The 17,198-nt window shown below is 35.3% G+C and overlaps 1 protein-coding gene across 1 annotated transcript in view; it reads right to left on the bottom strand.

Moving 5' to 3' along the window:
• The window catches only part of ABCB1 (ATP binding cassette subfamily B member 1), a 105,746-nt gene that overhangs the window by 50,781 nt on the left and 37,767 nt on the right, over positions 1 to 17,198 (bottom strand). The window contains exons 9-10 of the mRNA XM_032253036.1: positions 8,185 to 8,309; positions 225 to 396 (exon numbers count right to left, since the gene is read on the bottom strand). Coding sequence (XP_032108927.1) covers positions 225 to 396; positions 8,185 to 8,309 — 297 coding nt within the window. The remainder of the gene's footprint in view (positions 1 to 224; positions 397 to 8,184; positions 8,310 to 17,198) is intronic.

Below are 17,198 nucleotides of genomic sequence, written 5' to 3'. Positions count from 1 at the left end.
GTATTATTTAGGCCACAGGAGAAACTGGGCAAGATATCTGCAAAAAAGGCAACAAAACTGGTTGTCAGATGCATCTAATTTTTTTCCACTTTTTAACCTAGTAATGCGTGTGTCTGTAGTATTCAATAGTTGTTCAAAATACATTCTTCTAAAGTCAAGTCAACATTACTGGATTTCATTTTCATTTTAAAATAATGGTTCATTTCTTAATATAAATCACTTACAGTGAGTACTTGTCCAATAGTATATTCCCCTGAGAGAACCAATGTGGTCCCATACCAGAAGGCCAGAGCATAAGATGCATAGATCAGTAGGAAAGCAGCACCTATAGAAATATTGGCTGTAATGGCTTTCTTTATCCCAATTCTTTTAGCTTCTTCTAAATTTTTGTTGTACCTGGGAAAAAGAACAAAATGATCACATATATTCACAAATTTTATGAAAACATATCAACATAGCATGAGAGTTATTGAGTGGCTAGGATATGCTCAGTCCTATGATATACATGCATTTTGTCCTCCTACTCATACCCTATATAGTAGTACTATTTTACTCCCCTTTTGTAGAAGAAAAAAACTGAAATTTACAGAGATAAACTTATTTGTGGGGAGTCTTATAAAACTTCCTTCTCTGGCTTTAGCAATAGCAAAATAAGTGAAGCAATATTTAGCAAACATCTAGAACTTATATTGTTACATACACAAGATAAAATAGAAGCCATGGGAAAACCCTTGTTTTCCTTTCAAAATCTGCATGCCTCTTTATTTAAGTAATAAAATGGAGAGATGATGTTAGAAAGTGCAAAAAAAGGGAAAGTCATTTAAATCTCTGAACATTAAGGGAGTTTGGAGACAGTTTGCGCTCTGTCCTGACTTTCTCTAGGACTGTCAGAATGACCAACTGAGAGGTTACATGTGAGAGCATTTTGAAAGCTCTGAATTGCCATGTAATACTTTTTACACTTAAGCTGTACAGTTTATCTCATTTCCATAGATGTTTAGTTTAAAAATCAGTGAACTACAAAAATTATTTGGCTTACTGGTATATAAAAGTCCATCATTATTCATCAGTATTCTCTCTCTTCCTTCTCCTTTCTACATATTGACTATGTGTCCCTCCCTCTCTTAATGCTCCCCAACACTTGTCATGCTATGGCTGCCTGCTGCTGGATTAACAGACTCTGACCTGGCGGCTTGGGCCATCCAGGATTTCTAGCTGCCTCAAGAGCTAAGAAAAATTAAATATAATTCTGAACCATTGACAGCACAAAGGCCTACCCCAAATTAACCAAACCTGGAGAGTGCCCATTAATACTTCTTAGTACAAATATAGGAAATTATACAAAAGGGGCAAAAATGAGAAAATGAAAAAAAAATCCAAAAATAATGTTGGAGTCACTGACAGATTTTATTTCTCCAGTTCTAATGACTTAGAGCTTATTCCCAACTGATAATTCAAATATTTTTTATGTCAAAGCTAAAGGAAATGATGTCTGTAAGTCTACCTTCATTTGAAAGGAACAGAGTAGACTACTCTATTTAAGAAGAGAGCTATGGAGATAAGCTAGTGGAGCCCAGAGTTAAAGGAAAATAAGGAATTTTGCAAATATAGAACCAAGGTGAAAGGATTGGAGAAACAGGATGGATTGCCTTTTATCTGTCTATATTTTCTTAATCACGGCTCCCTGCAAAACCTAGAGCATTGCCTTGCATAGAGGAGGGGCCAATAATTGTTGAAATTAATGAACTTACTTCCATATAAAAATCATACTTTCAGGTCTTTGATCCATAAAATTCACAACTATATAAATATTACATAGTATAATATTAATTTCCTTTGGAGAATTTGTTCCATTAGTATGTTCAGCAGAGTGCAAGCACTGTCTAGATATGAACATGCATTGTTTCTTGTTTTCATGACTACTTTAGGTGCATTACACAGTTACAAAAGCATGCCAAGTGAAATTTACATCACTACCATGTTCACTAAAGATGAAATTTAAACAGAACTTCACAGTGACAACATATCAACACATCATTAGTTTCTATCCCCCAAAATGTAAATCCTCAACTTGCCAGTTATCATCTGAGAAGAAAAAATATTTTTGAGAAACATGTTTGAATGATTTATATACACACATGCACACACACACAACACACAGACACATATGTATCTCTCACTTTATGAGATGAACTGAGGTGAAAGTACACTGGGAATAACTTACATAATAGTACATTTAAGGAAATTTAATGCACATGTTCTATACTCTGCTATCTCCTTTATTTCAGTTCTCGCTTACCGAGACTAACGTAGAAACCAGTATGATGTTGTCCTATGCAGCCAGAGGAAACATTTGCACAGATGCACAAGGAAAAAAATCATTTCGACATCAGAAAGGAGAAATAAAGGAAAGAAGAGGGTAAAGGGAAATGAGACATAAACAATATCCTTTTCCATAAGGTCTTTGTTGTTTTTCAATATAAATGTCACATATAAAACTAGATATTAAAATCATCCATTCCTCAAAAGATTTGCTATAGAAATGATCATGAAAGTAGGAGTGGCTAAAATAGACTAAAGTTACATAACAAAATCATCAGTATGTAGGAAATATGATTCTTCTTAAATATTATGAAAATATTTATTAATAATGCAAGTAACCACTTATAAGAGGAAGGAACAATTCTGGTTAAGCAAACAGAAATAAATACTATAGATAAATATATTTTCTTTTTTTTGTTTTTTTAGTTTATTTTTGTTTTCTTTGATAAATATATTTTCAAGATACATAAAAGAGATAAAAATACTTTTAAGTTAAAAAGAACAAAACTATTCTATATGATTGAATGAAATTCATTTTAACTTCTGGTTAAATTTCCATTCAAAGGGAGCCATCTTCCCCCCTGTACTGCTAATTTGAAAAGAAAGTCAGATTAAGACCCCTAGTACTTTATGTAGAAGCAGAGAAGCGAAGGAGAAGAACTGGAAAGAAAACTGATTATGTTTGGTCTAAGAACAGTCATCAATTCTACTTCTAAGTTATATCCCAAATCTAGGTATCTGTCACCCCTCTCCTGCCCCTGCTCTACATCAGGGAGATCCTATGGCCTGGACCACTCTGCCAGCCACCCCATTGGTCTCCCTGCTTCTACCCTTTGACTTTTCACATCCATTCATGAGACCCATTAGAGGCAGGGAAACAATCTGAAAACATAACATGTATCCTTATTCCTCTGTTTAACACCCTCAACCACTCTCCTATGTCCTTGGAATACAATCCTAACTCTTCACCATGGCTCACCATCCCTATATTCTGGCCCCTGCCTACTCCAATCTCCCCTCACTCAACTGAGCTTCAGTCACGTAAGCCTTATGAGGTTTCCTAGAACATATTAAAGTCTTAGCCACCCCAGGAAATTTGGAACACTCTTCTTCCAACCCATCCTATCCCTCTCCCCACATGGCATGGTTTTTCTCATCCCTCAGGTCTCAGCTGAGATGAAACCTCCTCAAAGAGGCCTGCCCCAACCACCATATTTAAAGTTAACGTGCCCTCCCCAACATCATCATTACATTCCTTGATTCTTTCAGAGCAATTTTTTTTTTATTATCATACTTTAAGTTCTGGGGTACATGTGCAGAACGTGCAGGTTTGTTACATAGGTATACACGTGCCATGGTAGTTTGCTGCACCCATCAACCCATCATCTACATTAGGTATTTCTCCTAATGCTATCCCTTCCCTAGCCTCCCAACCCCAGACAGGCCCCAGCGTGTGATGTTTCCCTCCCTGTGTCCATGTGTTCTCATTGTTCAACTCCCACTTACGAGTGAGAACATGTGGTATTTGGTTTTCTGTTATTGTGTTAGTCTGCTGAGAATGAGAATGTAAACCTTCGGTTTACAACTTCATTTATGTCCCTGCAAAGAACATGAACTCATCCTTTTTTATGGCTGCACAGTACTTCATGGTGTATATGTGCCACATTTTCTTTATCTAGTCTATCATTAATGGGCATTTGCCTTGGTTCCAAGTCTCTGTTATTATGAACAGTGCCACAATAAACACATTTTAAATCAATATTTTTATTTATTTCTTTGACAATTCCTTATATTTCTTTGTCCCTTTCTCCCTTCCTTCCATTTTTACCCATCTTACTATTTTGACTGGAGATCATACAATATCCTCTATTTCTAATTCACAGCTGAAAACCTAGAGCCCTAGCTTTGTTTAAACCTTTATAAAACAAAACAAGAAAAGAAAAAGAAAACCTAGAACCTAGCACAGTGCCTGGCATGTTGTAGGTGCTGAATACATTTGTTGAATGAATAAACTTTTAAGAAATGGCCAACCTGGGAAGAACAATAGCCCATCAGTTTGTAGTCCTATGTCAACTCTTGACCTCCAAGCAAAACTAATTACAGTTCTCCAAGGGAGACTGTCTTTTCAAAGATATATTCAAGTAACTCATATTTTCTGAAGAAATGATTCCATATATAAAATACTTCTTAGATACAATATGGAAATCTTTGGATATAGCTGTGTACATCCATTTGTTTATTCTTATAATTAAAAGTTGATCACCATTTTCTCTAGGAAAAATATTTTCGTGTCTAACTTATTAAAGCAATCTCCATCAAATCTGAATTCCTTTAAACTTTCAGTGAACTAAAATGATTGGATTTATCTAAGTTATAAATGTTGGGTTTCATTCTCCTAATGTCCATTTCCTTCTTCTCAGGTTTTACTCCATCCATCATTATAGATTTTGTTGCTAATCATGTCCTTAAAAATATTGTCAGTTCCTCAAATTTAAGATGAATTTAATTGTAACAAGTACTGTTATTCTGTTATTTTATAAAGCATTAAGAAAGGAGTTTAATAGTAATTTCCATATGCAGCTAGGACCCAAAGGGCTATACCTCAGTATATTAAGCAACACACAGCAGAACTCACATCTCAACCTTGACACCAACCAGGTGAAGGAAGGAAAAAACAACCTCCCTGAGAATCTGGACCACAAAGCAGGACTCATGCAGGTCTGAGTATGAATTTACACTACGAGTGTGGTCCAAAGCCAACGAGACACAGAATTTAATGCAAGATGGTCTCAGGTTAGCAGGGTACCCATGGTGAATAGCAGAAGCAAACAAATCCTGCCTGAAAGTATTGAACTTCAATCCAGATTCACAGCAATTGTAAGATGGCACAGACTGGTAGGTTTATTTCAATTTCAGAGATGATGAATTCATTCAGAATTGATGAAAAACTATACATTTTCTATTTGTTCATTCCTGGTTTAAAGGAATGCCATTTATTCTGAGTAATGATAGGTATCCAGAGATCTTATTGTATATTGTTAGCTTATAAAGTCTACTGAAATTTCTGTGTAGGTAATCATATTGCCTGTGAATAATGACAGTTTTCTTCCTGTTTTCCAATCCTTATTGCCTTTATTTCTTTTTTGTTTTCTTTTTTCATTCTTACTCTTATTTGTTTTCTTGGTCTTATTATCTAGCACTAGTGCCACAGTACTCAGAAATGACGCTAGCAGACATACTTGCTTCATTCATTATTTGTTTTTTATTTTTTTAAATTGACAGAAAAAATTGTATTTATTTATTTCGTTCATTATTTTAAGTGTTAAAATGCTTTTTAATGTTTCACCACTAAATGTTTCCTGTGGGTCTCTAATATATTAAGAAGTTTGTTTTTTATTCCTAGTTTTAAGAGTTTTTTGTCATGAATTGTATATAATTAATGCTCTTCCCCTTACATCAAAACAAATTTTTTTATTTTAATCTGTTAATATAGGTAATTATATCAACAGATTTCCTAATGTTAAAACCATCTTTGCATTCGTAGGATAAAGCCGACACATTCAGGATGATTTTAATCTGTTATTTTTCATGATTTCATTTAGCGAATAATTTATTTATTTATAATTTGTGCATCTATGTTTTAGGTGAAACTGTCCTTTGGTTTTCCTTTCTCATATTATACCTGCCTGGTTGTAGTATCAACATTATACTAGCCCCATAAAATGAACTCACAAGCTTTTTTTCCCCCATTTTCTACAACAATTTATGTAAGACAGAGTTATCTCTTTCTTGAAGTTGTGGTAGAACTTGCCTACAAAATTATCCAGACTTATGATTTCTGCTTGGGTGGGGAGAAGCAGTGGAAAATTGAGATTTTTAACTTTGAATTTAATCCTTTTAATGGCTATGGTTTACTCAGGTTTTCTTCTTAAGTAAGGATTTTAACCTACATTCTTCTAGCATATTGTCTATATCATCAGGGTTTTAAAATTGATTGGTATAAAGCTGTAATTTATAGATATTTTAATCTGTTTCCTGATTCATTCTTTTTTTGTTCCTGATTAAACATATAAAATATTTAGTTATTTATCAGTCTTTTTAAATAATTATTTATGAAGTTGTCAATCTTCCACTCTTTTGCCTTATTTTCTATTAATTTTTGCTTTTACCCTTATTATTTCCTTCTAATATTTTATTGTTCTTTCTCTAACTTCTCGATTTAGATGTTTAGTTCTTCAATTTTCAATAATTTTTCATTTCTTCTACAAGATACTCTGGTATCACTGGACTAGAGCTCATTGTTAATGTAAAATCCTCAGCTTTTGAGAGAGATCATTTTCTAGTCCACAGAGCGTTATAAATTCAGACCCCAACTGCAGATAGCAGTCAGGCCTGAGAATCTAACTTCTATTGGGAGATGTTTTTCCCCAGCTGTGAAACCAGGCAGAAGCTAAGTTTGGTTGGTCTTCCAATGCTGTTCGGCATATTATTTTTCTGGTCCACTTTTCCTCTGAGGAAAACTGAAAAAGAATTCCAAACTCAAAACTTCATTATGTCTCTGCTCAAATATCAACTAATCAGAAAAATATTTTTCTGAATAACCTATCTAAATAGTATCTTCATGATTCTCTTATTTTATTTCCCTAAATAATATTTACCCCAACTGATATATTCCCTCTTTGCTTATTTGTGGTTGTCTATAATCTTACCCAGCCCCATTAGAATTTAAGCTCCATAAGAGCCAGGACTTTACTTCATTGAATATTTGCTCAGTCATTAAGCAGGACTCCTCATTTTATTACTCAGACATATTTTAAAGCAAAAGCAAAGACCTTAGCAAAAATCAAAATGTAACATAGATACCGCTTTCCTTTGAACAATGGCACTTAGCCATCACAAATTATTCTCAGAGGACATATCTTTATATTTGTGAATATACTATACGAACAAGAGTACTCCAAACATATATGCACAGGGAAAAAAAAAATTATAGAGTGAATACTCATATAAGTACACCTGAGATCAAGAAAACAGAGCACTGCCAGAACCACAGAATCCCCTGCCATGTGTTCGGTTCTCATCATACAACTACTCATCTTTCCCAGAGCTAATCACTATTCTGACTTCTGAAAATTCCCTCTGTTTTCTTTATGGCTGTACCAGACAATGTATAACCCCTTTAACCAATACAGTTTACTACTTTCAAATATATATATATTCATAACATTGAAATGTTATAGCATCAGAATATTATAATTTATATTCAATTTTAAATAAAATCTATTGCTGCTTAGAAATCAGTAATCTAATTTATATTATAAATTTCAATAAATTACTATCTATGCTGTCAGAAATCTAATAAAGGGGAACAGTTGCAAGCATAACACTAAACACATAATATAAAAGAATTTGAACTTTTGTACAAATGTGCTTTTTGGTTATATTTTCATCTTCCAAATCATGTAGCATATGTCAACTAAGTTGGGGCCTGGGGAGAAGGGAAAATAAACCACAGATTAAAATGTCCCCATATATCTTACACAAAATACTCAGGCAATCTTAGACAATCAATAATTAACTTAATAGAGGAAAAAAAATACATCAGAGATAGAAAATACATTTCAGCCTTAGGAAACTATTTTTACATTATTGCCCATCTAGAAAACTCTTTGAATTAGCAGATAAAAGTACAATTAGAATTGCAACTTCTCCAAAATACTAGTTATGCTGTAATATATCCATTAAGCTATTTAAGAAAACATATATATGGGAGAAAATGCTTACAATTAACACTGTCAATCTGAAGGGCCTATGAGAAGACAGAATTTAACATTTCTATCCATTTAAAAAAGAAACTCAAACCTTTCAAGTTCTTTCTTTTGTCCTCCAAATGCAATCACAGTTCTAATTGCTGCCAAGACCTCTTCAGCTACTGCTCCAGCTTTTGCATATGCTAAGAGTTCTTTATCAGTAAATGAAGATAATATCTGTTTAAAAATACAATTATGGATCATGAAAAAATTTTAACACATTAATTTTATCTTTTGTAAAGTAAAAATAAATATATACATAGGGGCTGCTTTTACATTAATGTACATGTAGAACAAAATCTGTGTGTCATTTGCCTTTGGTCATCATGTTCTATTTTATTAGTATCTATATTCACTTTGTAAGCCATTCCAAATGCTTTTTGGACTGAGATGGTACATAATAGATTAATTGAAAATGTTATTTTCCCATTGAAAACCTTATAGATCCTCATTTAAAGAAATATAACTAGAAATTTTAGAAGATGATAAATTTCAAAAAGAAAGTCTATACTACATTATAATTATAAACAAATATAGAAAACAGGCCTTATGTAAAAGAAATATGGTGTGTGCTCAACACGTCAAGTGCTAATGGTACTCTAGTTCAGAAGTGTCAAGGTGGGAGGCCAGAAGAATTCAGAGGACCAAGTCCATATGGTAACATGACTTCAAGAATGTCTCACATGCCAAATAGTTTCCTCTGTTGGTGCTCTTGGGCAAAGCAATACATTGAGCCACCAAAGGAGGTCTTCATTTTGTGGATGCTCTTTGATCCTTCTGTTTGGTTCCTGACCATTTATTCTGTAGACGGAATAGTACTGGATACTTTACATACACAGAAGTTCATTAATTCTTCTCAATTGCATAGTGAAGTGGCTATTGTCCCCACTTTACATATGAGGAAATGGAGGCATAAGAAAGTTAAATAATTTTCTAAGTAAAACATCCAGGATTCAAGCCTGAGTCATAAGGCTTCATAGCCTGAATTAACAGCCACTGGAGTAAACCTCTCCCTGAAACCAGCCACTGATGCATGAACTTGGGTCCCAAATGGCCCTATTATGAAAGTTGGACCAACTGCAATGGGCAAAGAACTAAGGTTACTGTACCTAGAATGCTGAAGTTGTCAACTATCTAAATAAAGATTATACATGACAGGCCAGGTGTGGTGGCTCACACCTGTAATCCCAACATTTTACGAGGCCAAACAGGAAGAACTGCTTGAGCCCAGGAATTCTAGACCAGCCTGGGCAACATGACAAGACCTCACCTCTACAAAAACTTTAAAAATTAGCTAGGTGTCATGGCACATACCTATTATCCCAGAGGCTGACTGAGGCGGGAAGATAGTTTGAGCCTAGGATGTCAAGGCTGCAGTGAGTAGTGGTTGCACCACTGCACTCCAGCCTGGTCAACAGAGCAAGATCCTGTCCTCCCCATCCCTCCCCGAAAATTACACACAATCAATTTATTTTAAAAATTCTGATTAAATGGAATTATATTCTTTCCATTAAACAATTCACAGGCATTTGTGGACTCAATTATGTAAGAAACATTGGTCTATTCCTTCCTGGCATAAAAAGCTCAAGATTGTTTGGGTTTTAACACTGGATTTCTTCCTTTCCTATGTGTGAAAGTAAAAGGAGCTATGACAGCTAGAGGAGGCTGTGCACGGTGGCTCACGCCTGTAATCCCAGCACTTTGGGAGGCCCAGGCAGGCCGATCATGAGGTCAAGAGATCGAGACCCTCCTGGCAAACATGGTGAAACCCCGTCTCTACTAAAAGAACAAAAAATTAGCCGGGCGTGGTGGTGCGTGCCTGTAGTCCCAGCTACTCGGGAGGCTGAGGCAGGAGAATTGCTTGAAACCGGAAAATGGAAGTTGCAGTGAGCCGGGATCGCACCACTGCACTCCAGCCTGGCGATAGAGACTCTGTCTCAAAAAAAAAAAAAAAAAAAAAAGGCAGCTAGAGGAATGGGTGGATGAAGGCAAATGAACATTCATTAATCATGTTCTAAATGCAGACATTGTGCTGCACGTACCCAGTCTCTTTAGTACCCACATTGATTCACTAGACCTTTCTGACTTCTCAAAGCAGGAGGATTACTTGAGGCCAAGAGTTCAAGACCAGACTAAGCAACACATGGAGACCCCATCTCTACAAAAAAAAATTTAAAACTAGCTGGACATGATGGTGCATGACACAGCTACAATGCAGAACAATTCAGTCAAAAATATCCCTCAGGCTACCTTTTATAACCACAGCTGCCCCTATCCCTACCCCTTGCTTCTCCTCCTGTTCTCCATCACTCTTAATTTCTAGCAACCACTAATTTGTTGTCATCTTTATAATTCTGTCATCTCAAGAATGTCATATAAATGGAATCATGTGGTATAGAACCTTTTGGGATTGGTTTTTTTCCACACAGCATAATTCTCTACCGATTCATCGAGACAGCTGCATGTATCAATAACACTTTCCTTTTCATTGTTGGTTAGTAATCCACTGTATGGAAGAACTAGTTTCTTTACCCATATATTTACCAGTTGAAAGAGATCTGGACTGCTTTCAATTTGGGGTTACTATGAATAAAGCTGCTATATAAACTTTTGTATACAGGCTTTTATGTAAGCATAATCTTTTTCTCTCAGATAAATGCCCACAAGTACAGTTGTTGGATTGTATGGCAATTGCATGCTCAGTTTTATAAGAAACTGAAAAACTTTTTTCCAGAGTGGCTGTACCATTTTACATTCAATAGCCATGAGGACTGCTCAGCTTGTATTTTCCCAGCTGGGTCTCCTGGTGTCTTCCCTGTAGCAGACCTGATGACCTAGTTTTGTCCCAGTGCTCAACCCTGAGGGGACAGAGGACAGAGCCACAAGCCTAGTCCCAACCCCCACCATTCAAGCACACAGCTCAGGGTTATTGAGCTGAGAACTGTGGCCTAAACTTGAGTGAGGGAGGAGCACCAACTTTCAGAACACTGAGAAGAATGAGGTCTGGGTTCACATGTGAGCATGGGAGCTGGAAATGCATCCCTCTACAAGATTGGTCTGAGAAGCCTGTTGCTCATTTGCTAACCAGTCTTTGCCAGAGACTCTGACAGAGAACACCTAACAACCCAATCATCTGGTTGCAAGAGGAGTGTGGAACCCTGCAGTTTCTTCACTTACCACTTCCTGAGGACCAGTTCAGGGCTAGGAGCTGGTCCTTGTACTCAGACACTCCATGCAAGCATCCCAGCTTCATCTTTCTTCAGCCTCAGTGTCTGTGTTGGTTCTCTATCAACTTTCAGTGTTTTCTCTTAAAAGATGTTCGAAGTGTGATGGTTTACTTGATATTTTGGTTTCTCTCAGTGGGAGAGGTGTTTCCTGGTTGCGTCTACTCAGCCATCTTGTCCCCCAGCCTATTTATTTCATTTTTAAAAGCAGAGTGTAGCAATGTAGTCTTGGGGTCAGCTCTTAGCCCTTTTGCCAATGGATAGGCATCCTGCGTTCTCTTTTATTAAGACTGTCAGGAGAGAAGAGTGGCTCTAACCATCACGAAAAATTATTGGCATGAGGCCAATTGATTAACAGGAGAAAAGGTAAACAAATTTATTTAATGTCTATATGTGGGAGTCTTCAAATGAACACCCAACTTCCCAATAGGTTATTTTCTATTTTGTTGGTGTAGGAACTTAGGTTATGATTTGAGATCTTTCCTCATTTCTAAAATATAAATATTAATGCCATAAATTTCTCTCTTAGCACTTCTTCAGCTATACCCAAATATTTTATATGTTTTCTACGTATTTTTCATTTCCTTTAAGACTCCATGGGTTATTTAGAAGTGTATTGTGTTAAATCCTGTCTTTAGAGATTTCCTTATCTTTTCAATTTTGGTTTCTTGTTTAATGACACTTAGAAAAAACAGACTTTATGATATCAATTATTTAAAATGTATTGAGGTTTGTTTTATGGCTCATGATATGCTCTATCTTAATTAATATTTCGTGGATATTTAACAACAACAAAAAAGATTAATGTGTATCCTGATGTTGTTGGGTAGAATGTTCTATAAATGCCAATTAGATCCTGTTGGTTGACTGTGTTATTCTGATCTTTCATATCCTAGATGGTTTTCAGTCTAGTTGTTCCATCAGTTGCTGAAGGAGGCTGTTGAAGTCTCCAACTATAATGGTTGATTTTTCTATTTCTCTCTTCAACTCTCGGTTGAATAAAATTACAATAAAGAAATAAAAACTCGCAGTTTTTATTTTATGTCTATTTGAGGCTATGTTATTAGGTGTTTACACATTTGGGTCATTTTGTCTTCTTGGTGGATTGTTCTTTTAATCATTACACAATACTTTTCTTCTCTTTAGAAATTTTTTTTGTTTTGAAGTCTACATTGTTGGATATTAATATTGTCACTCCTTGTAAAAAATTGTTTGTATGGTCTATCTTTTTCTATACTTTTACTTCTACTCTACCTCTGTTGCTGAATTTGAATATTATTGTAAGCAGCATATAGTTTAGTCATTTTCTTTAACACACTGCCAATTTTTCTTTTGATTGGTACATCTAAACTATTTACGTTTAAGTTAGTTAATGATATGTTAGCACTGAATATATAATTTTATTATTTGTTTTCTATTTGTTTCCTCTGGTTTCCATCCTCTGTGTCTCTTTTCCTGCCTTCCTGCAGGCTACTTATCAAATTTTAGGATTCAATCTTCCTTTGTTTACAGTGTTTTTCAATATATATTTTTGCAGGAGTTTTATAATGGCTTATCTGAGTATTGCAATATTCATATGTGACTTACAACTGTCTATTGGTATCAACATTTTACCATGTATAATTTGTGGTTCAGTCATCAAATATGATTTATGAATCTCATGGGGCAAAGGAAAGTCTATTGTATATGCCGATATTTCTGCTCTTTCTGTTGTTCCCTTCCCTTTCCTGATGCTTCAATATTTCTTCTTTTATCATTCCTTTTCTGTTAGAAAAAAATTATTTAGCCAATCTTTAATAGTAGGCATGCTAGTGAAAATCTTTTTTTAGTTTTCTTTGATATGAGACTGTTTTTACTTCCTCCTCATTCCTGAAGGTTAGTCTCACTAGATATATATTCACAGGTGGCAGTGTTTTTTTGAGCACTTGATTAATATTGTGTCACTTCTGGCTTTTGTGGCTTCAGATGAGAAGTATGTTGTAATCCAAACTGACATTATATTACCCTATAAAAATGCATTGTTTTTCTCTGGATGCTTTCAAGTTTTTATCTTTGTCTTTAGTTTTTAATAGTTTAATTATAATGTTAATTGGTATGGATTTATGTGGTTTATCCTATTTGAGATTAGCTCAGCTTCTTGGATCTGAAATGTTGCCTTTCATCACACATGGGAAAGTTACAGTTATTATTTCTTCAAATATTCCTTCAGCTCCACTCCCTTTTTCCTCTACTTTTGGTACTGTAATTACACAAATGTTGGATTTTTTGTTATTGTCTCACAGGTCCTTGGAGTTCTTTTTTTTTATTTTATTTGTTTCAGAATGGGTGAGTTACATTGTTCTAAGCTCCAGATTCACTGATTCTATCCTGCCATCTTCAACTGCTTAGGTTAAGTCCATCTAGATTGACTCTTATTTCTGTTGTTGTATATCTCTGTTCTCTAATTTCATTGTTCTTTTAATAAATTCTATTATATAGCTGATTTTTTCTCTTGTTTCAAAAGAATTTATATTTGATTAGCAGGGAATACTTATGATGGCTGTTTAAAAATCATTGTCAGATAATTCCAGCACCTAAATTATCTCAGTGTCGATGTCAGGTAATTGTTGTTGGTTTGTTTGTTTGTGTGCTTATTTTCCTCATTCAAGTAGTGATTTTCTTAATTCTTGGTATGACAGGCAACTTTCTGTTGTAACCTGGACATTTTGACTATTATGTTAAGAGATTCTGTTTCCTATTTAAATCTGCCTTACTGCAGTGTTAAGAGGTAAATTTATAGCACTAAATGCCCACATCAAAAAGTTAGAAAAACCTCCTTAATAACAATATCACAACTAAAAGAACTAGAGAACCAAGAGCAAACAAATCCCAAGGCTAGCAGAAGACAAGAAATAACTAAAATCAGAGCTGAACCAAGGAGACTGAGACAAGAAAAATCATTTAAAAGATCAACGAATCCAAGAGCTGGTTTTTTGAAAAAATTAATACAATAGACCACTAGCTATTAGTTTATATTATGAACATCTCTATGCACATAAACTAGAAAATCTAGAATACATGGATAAATTACTAGACACATTCATTCTCCCATGAATGCGCCAGGAAGAAATAGAATCCCTGGACAGACCAATAAAGAGCTCTGAAATTGAGGTAGTAATAAAGAGCTTACCACCCCCCAAAAAAGCCAAGGACCAGATGAATTCACAGCTGAATTCTACCACATGTAAAAAGAAAAGCTGATACCATTCCTACTAAAATTGTTCCAAAAAATTGAGGAGAAGGAACTCCTCCCTGACTCATTCTACAAGGACAGCATAATCCTGATACTAAAACCTGGAAGACAGAAAAACAACAACAAAACTTTGGATCAATATCCTTAATGAACATTGATACAAAAATCCTCAACAAAATCCTGGCAAACTGAATTCAACAGCACATCAAAAAGCTTATCTACCATGATTAAGCAGGGTTTATCCTCAGGATGCAAGGTTGGTTCGACAGATGCAAATCAATAAATGTGATTCATCACATAAACAGAAACTAAAGACAAAATGCACATGCTTATCTCAATGGATGCAAAAAGGCTTTCCATAAAATGTAACATTAACTCATGATTAAAGCTCTCAATAAAGAAGATATTAACAGAACATACCTCAAAATAATAAAAGCCATCTATGACCAACTCACAGCTAAAATTATACTGAATGGGCAAAAGCTGGAAGCATTCCCCTTTAAAACTGGCACATGACAAGGATGGAATCAACCTAAATGCCCATCAATGATAGACTGGATTTAAAAAAAAAAAAAAAAAAAAGTGGTACATAGACACCATGGAATACTATGTAGCCATAAAAAAGAATGAGATCATGTCCTCTGCAGGGACACTGGTGAAGCTGGAGGCCACTGTCATTAGCAAATTAACTCAGGAACAAAAAACCAAATATGGCATGTTCTTATTTATAAGTGGGAGCTAAATGATGAGAACACATGGGCACACAGAGGGGAATAACACATACTGGGGCCTATTAGAGGGTAGAGAGTGGGAGGAGGGAGATGGTCAATAAAAATAGCTAATGGGTACTAGGCTTAATACCTGGGTAATGAAATAATCTATACAACAAACCTCCATGATACAACTTTCCTGTGTAACAAACCTGCACTTGTACCCCTGAACTTAAAAGTTTTAAAAAGTTAAAATAAAATTAATCTGCCTTATTTTAGCAGGTAGTTGCTCTGTTTAAGTTTAGCATGTTAGTATTGGCCTACTTTTGTGAGCTGTGGATCCAGGAATGGTTTAATATTCAGAGTCTTTCTAGCATTATTTAAGTCGGCTTGATTTACGTGAAGCTTCTAGAGCGCCCACTGGCCCCTGATTCTGCTGCTTGAGGGAATGAAAGTGGTTTTTCAAGATCAGACTACCAGGTGTGGGAAAAGTGTGGTAGTTTCCTATATCAATGCCCTCTGGCTGCCCCAGTGTCTCTGGGCACTGGGAAGGTAGTCTTGGGCACAAAGTACAAAAGAGGCTTCCTGGGCCAGGTCACTTGCTGTGACTGGGTCCTTTTCTGCTATGTCTATTTGCTACTGTTTCTCTAGGTTTGAGGGTAGAGCCTCAGGCTCACAGACACAAAGCAGCTTCCCAGAGTGAACTACATTTCTTTTTTAATATGACTGACATCCAAAGAATTTAAGAAATTTGTTTGAAATCATACCAAAAGTATAATGCTGAGCAGAGATTAAAGCTTAAGTCTCTAGCAGCCAGCCTGGGGTTCTTTTTACTAAATAAATAGCATCTGAAGCAATGCATAATTAATCATTAAAAGATTAACACATGGTCTGTTTTTAATCTTAAAACAGACATCAATACATGTTAAGTAGTTTTTCAACAAATTCTGATGTGAAGAGTTTGCCACCTAACTTGTTTAACATTCTAATATGTAGAAAAATCAATTGACAGGAAGCTTTTGCCAAATATTTTAGTTAACTAGTAATCCCCAGAAACATCATTTCAAGTCTATGTTACTCTGAGCAAAAAATTAACAGAAACAGCAGAACTTCAGTTTCTTTCTCTGTAAAATGAGATAATAGCTATACTTCAGAAAGATAACACAGGTATTTGGCTGACAATAAATTCTCAGTAAATGATTATTATTTACAGAATAATATCCATTATACAGGTTAAAATTTCTAAAGTTTCTTAATACTTACAGCCTGACGTATTTTGTGTGACACTTGGCTTTGGTTGTCCATTCATAACTTTTGCTACATGAATTTATATTGCCTTCTCTAAGTTGTGTTGAACTCCACAAAAATTACATACAGGGCTAATTTCTCTACTGAAAATATACTTATATAAAATCAGTTTAAAATTAACACCATGTCCACCTTGAAATAGAAAATAAGTTTTAAAAGGTCCCTGGAAGCATCTGTGCTGAGATAGAGAGGGTCACTTCTCCTTCTCTGCCTTCATGACAGGAGACAGAGCTGAAGGCTAAGGATTTATATGCATCCTTAGAGACTAGAAAGTGTCGATTTTCTTAAAATTTATTTTATAGCTAAATTATTTTATAACTAAAAATTAACGGTGTGTAAATGCTGACAAAACTGCAAAATCAATTTCAAAATTAAACAGAAATCTAGAAAACCAAAAACATGAAAAGTGAAAAAAAAGGGCCAGGCGCAGTGGCTCACGCCTGTAATCCCAGCACTTTGGGAGGCCGAGGCGGGTGGATCACGAGGTCAAGAGATCGAGACCATCCTGGTCAACATGGCGAAACCCCATCTCTACTAAAAATACAAAAATTCAGCTGGGCATGGTGGCGTGTGCCTGTAATCCCAGCTACTC

This window comes from Sapajus apella, unplaced genomic scaffold (assembly GCF_009761245.1).
Source record: "Sapajus apella isolate SASKATOON/1434 unplaced genomic scaffold, GSC_monkey_1.0 scaffold81, whole genome shotgun sequence".
Classification (NCBI taxonomy): Eukaryota; Metazoa; Chordata; class Mammalia; order Primates; family Cebidae; genus Sapajus; species Sapajus apella.
Note: the sequence above shows the minus strand (reverse complement) of the source record. Positions and strands in the feature narration are given on the sequence as shown.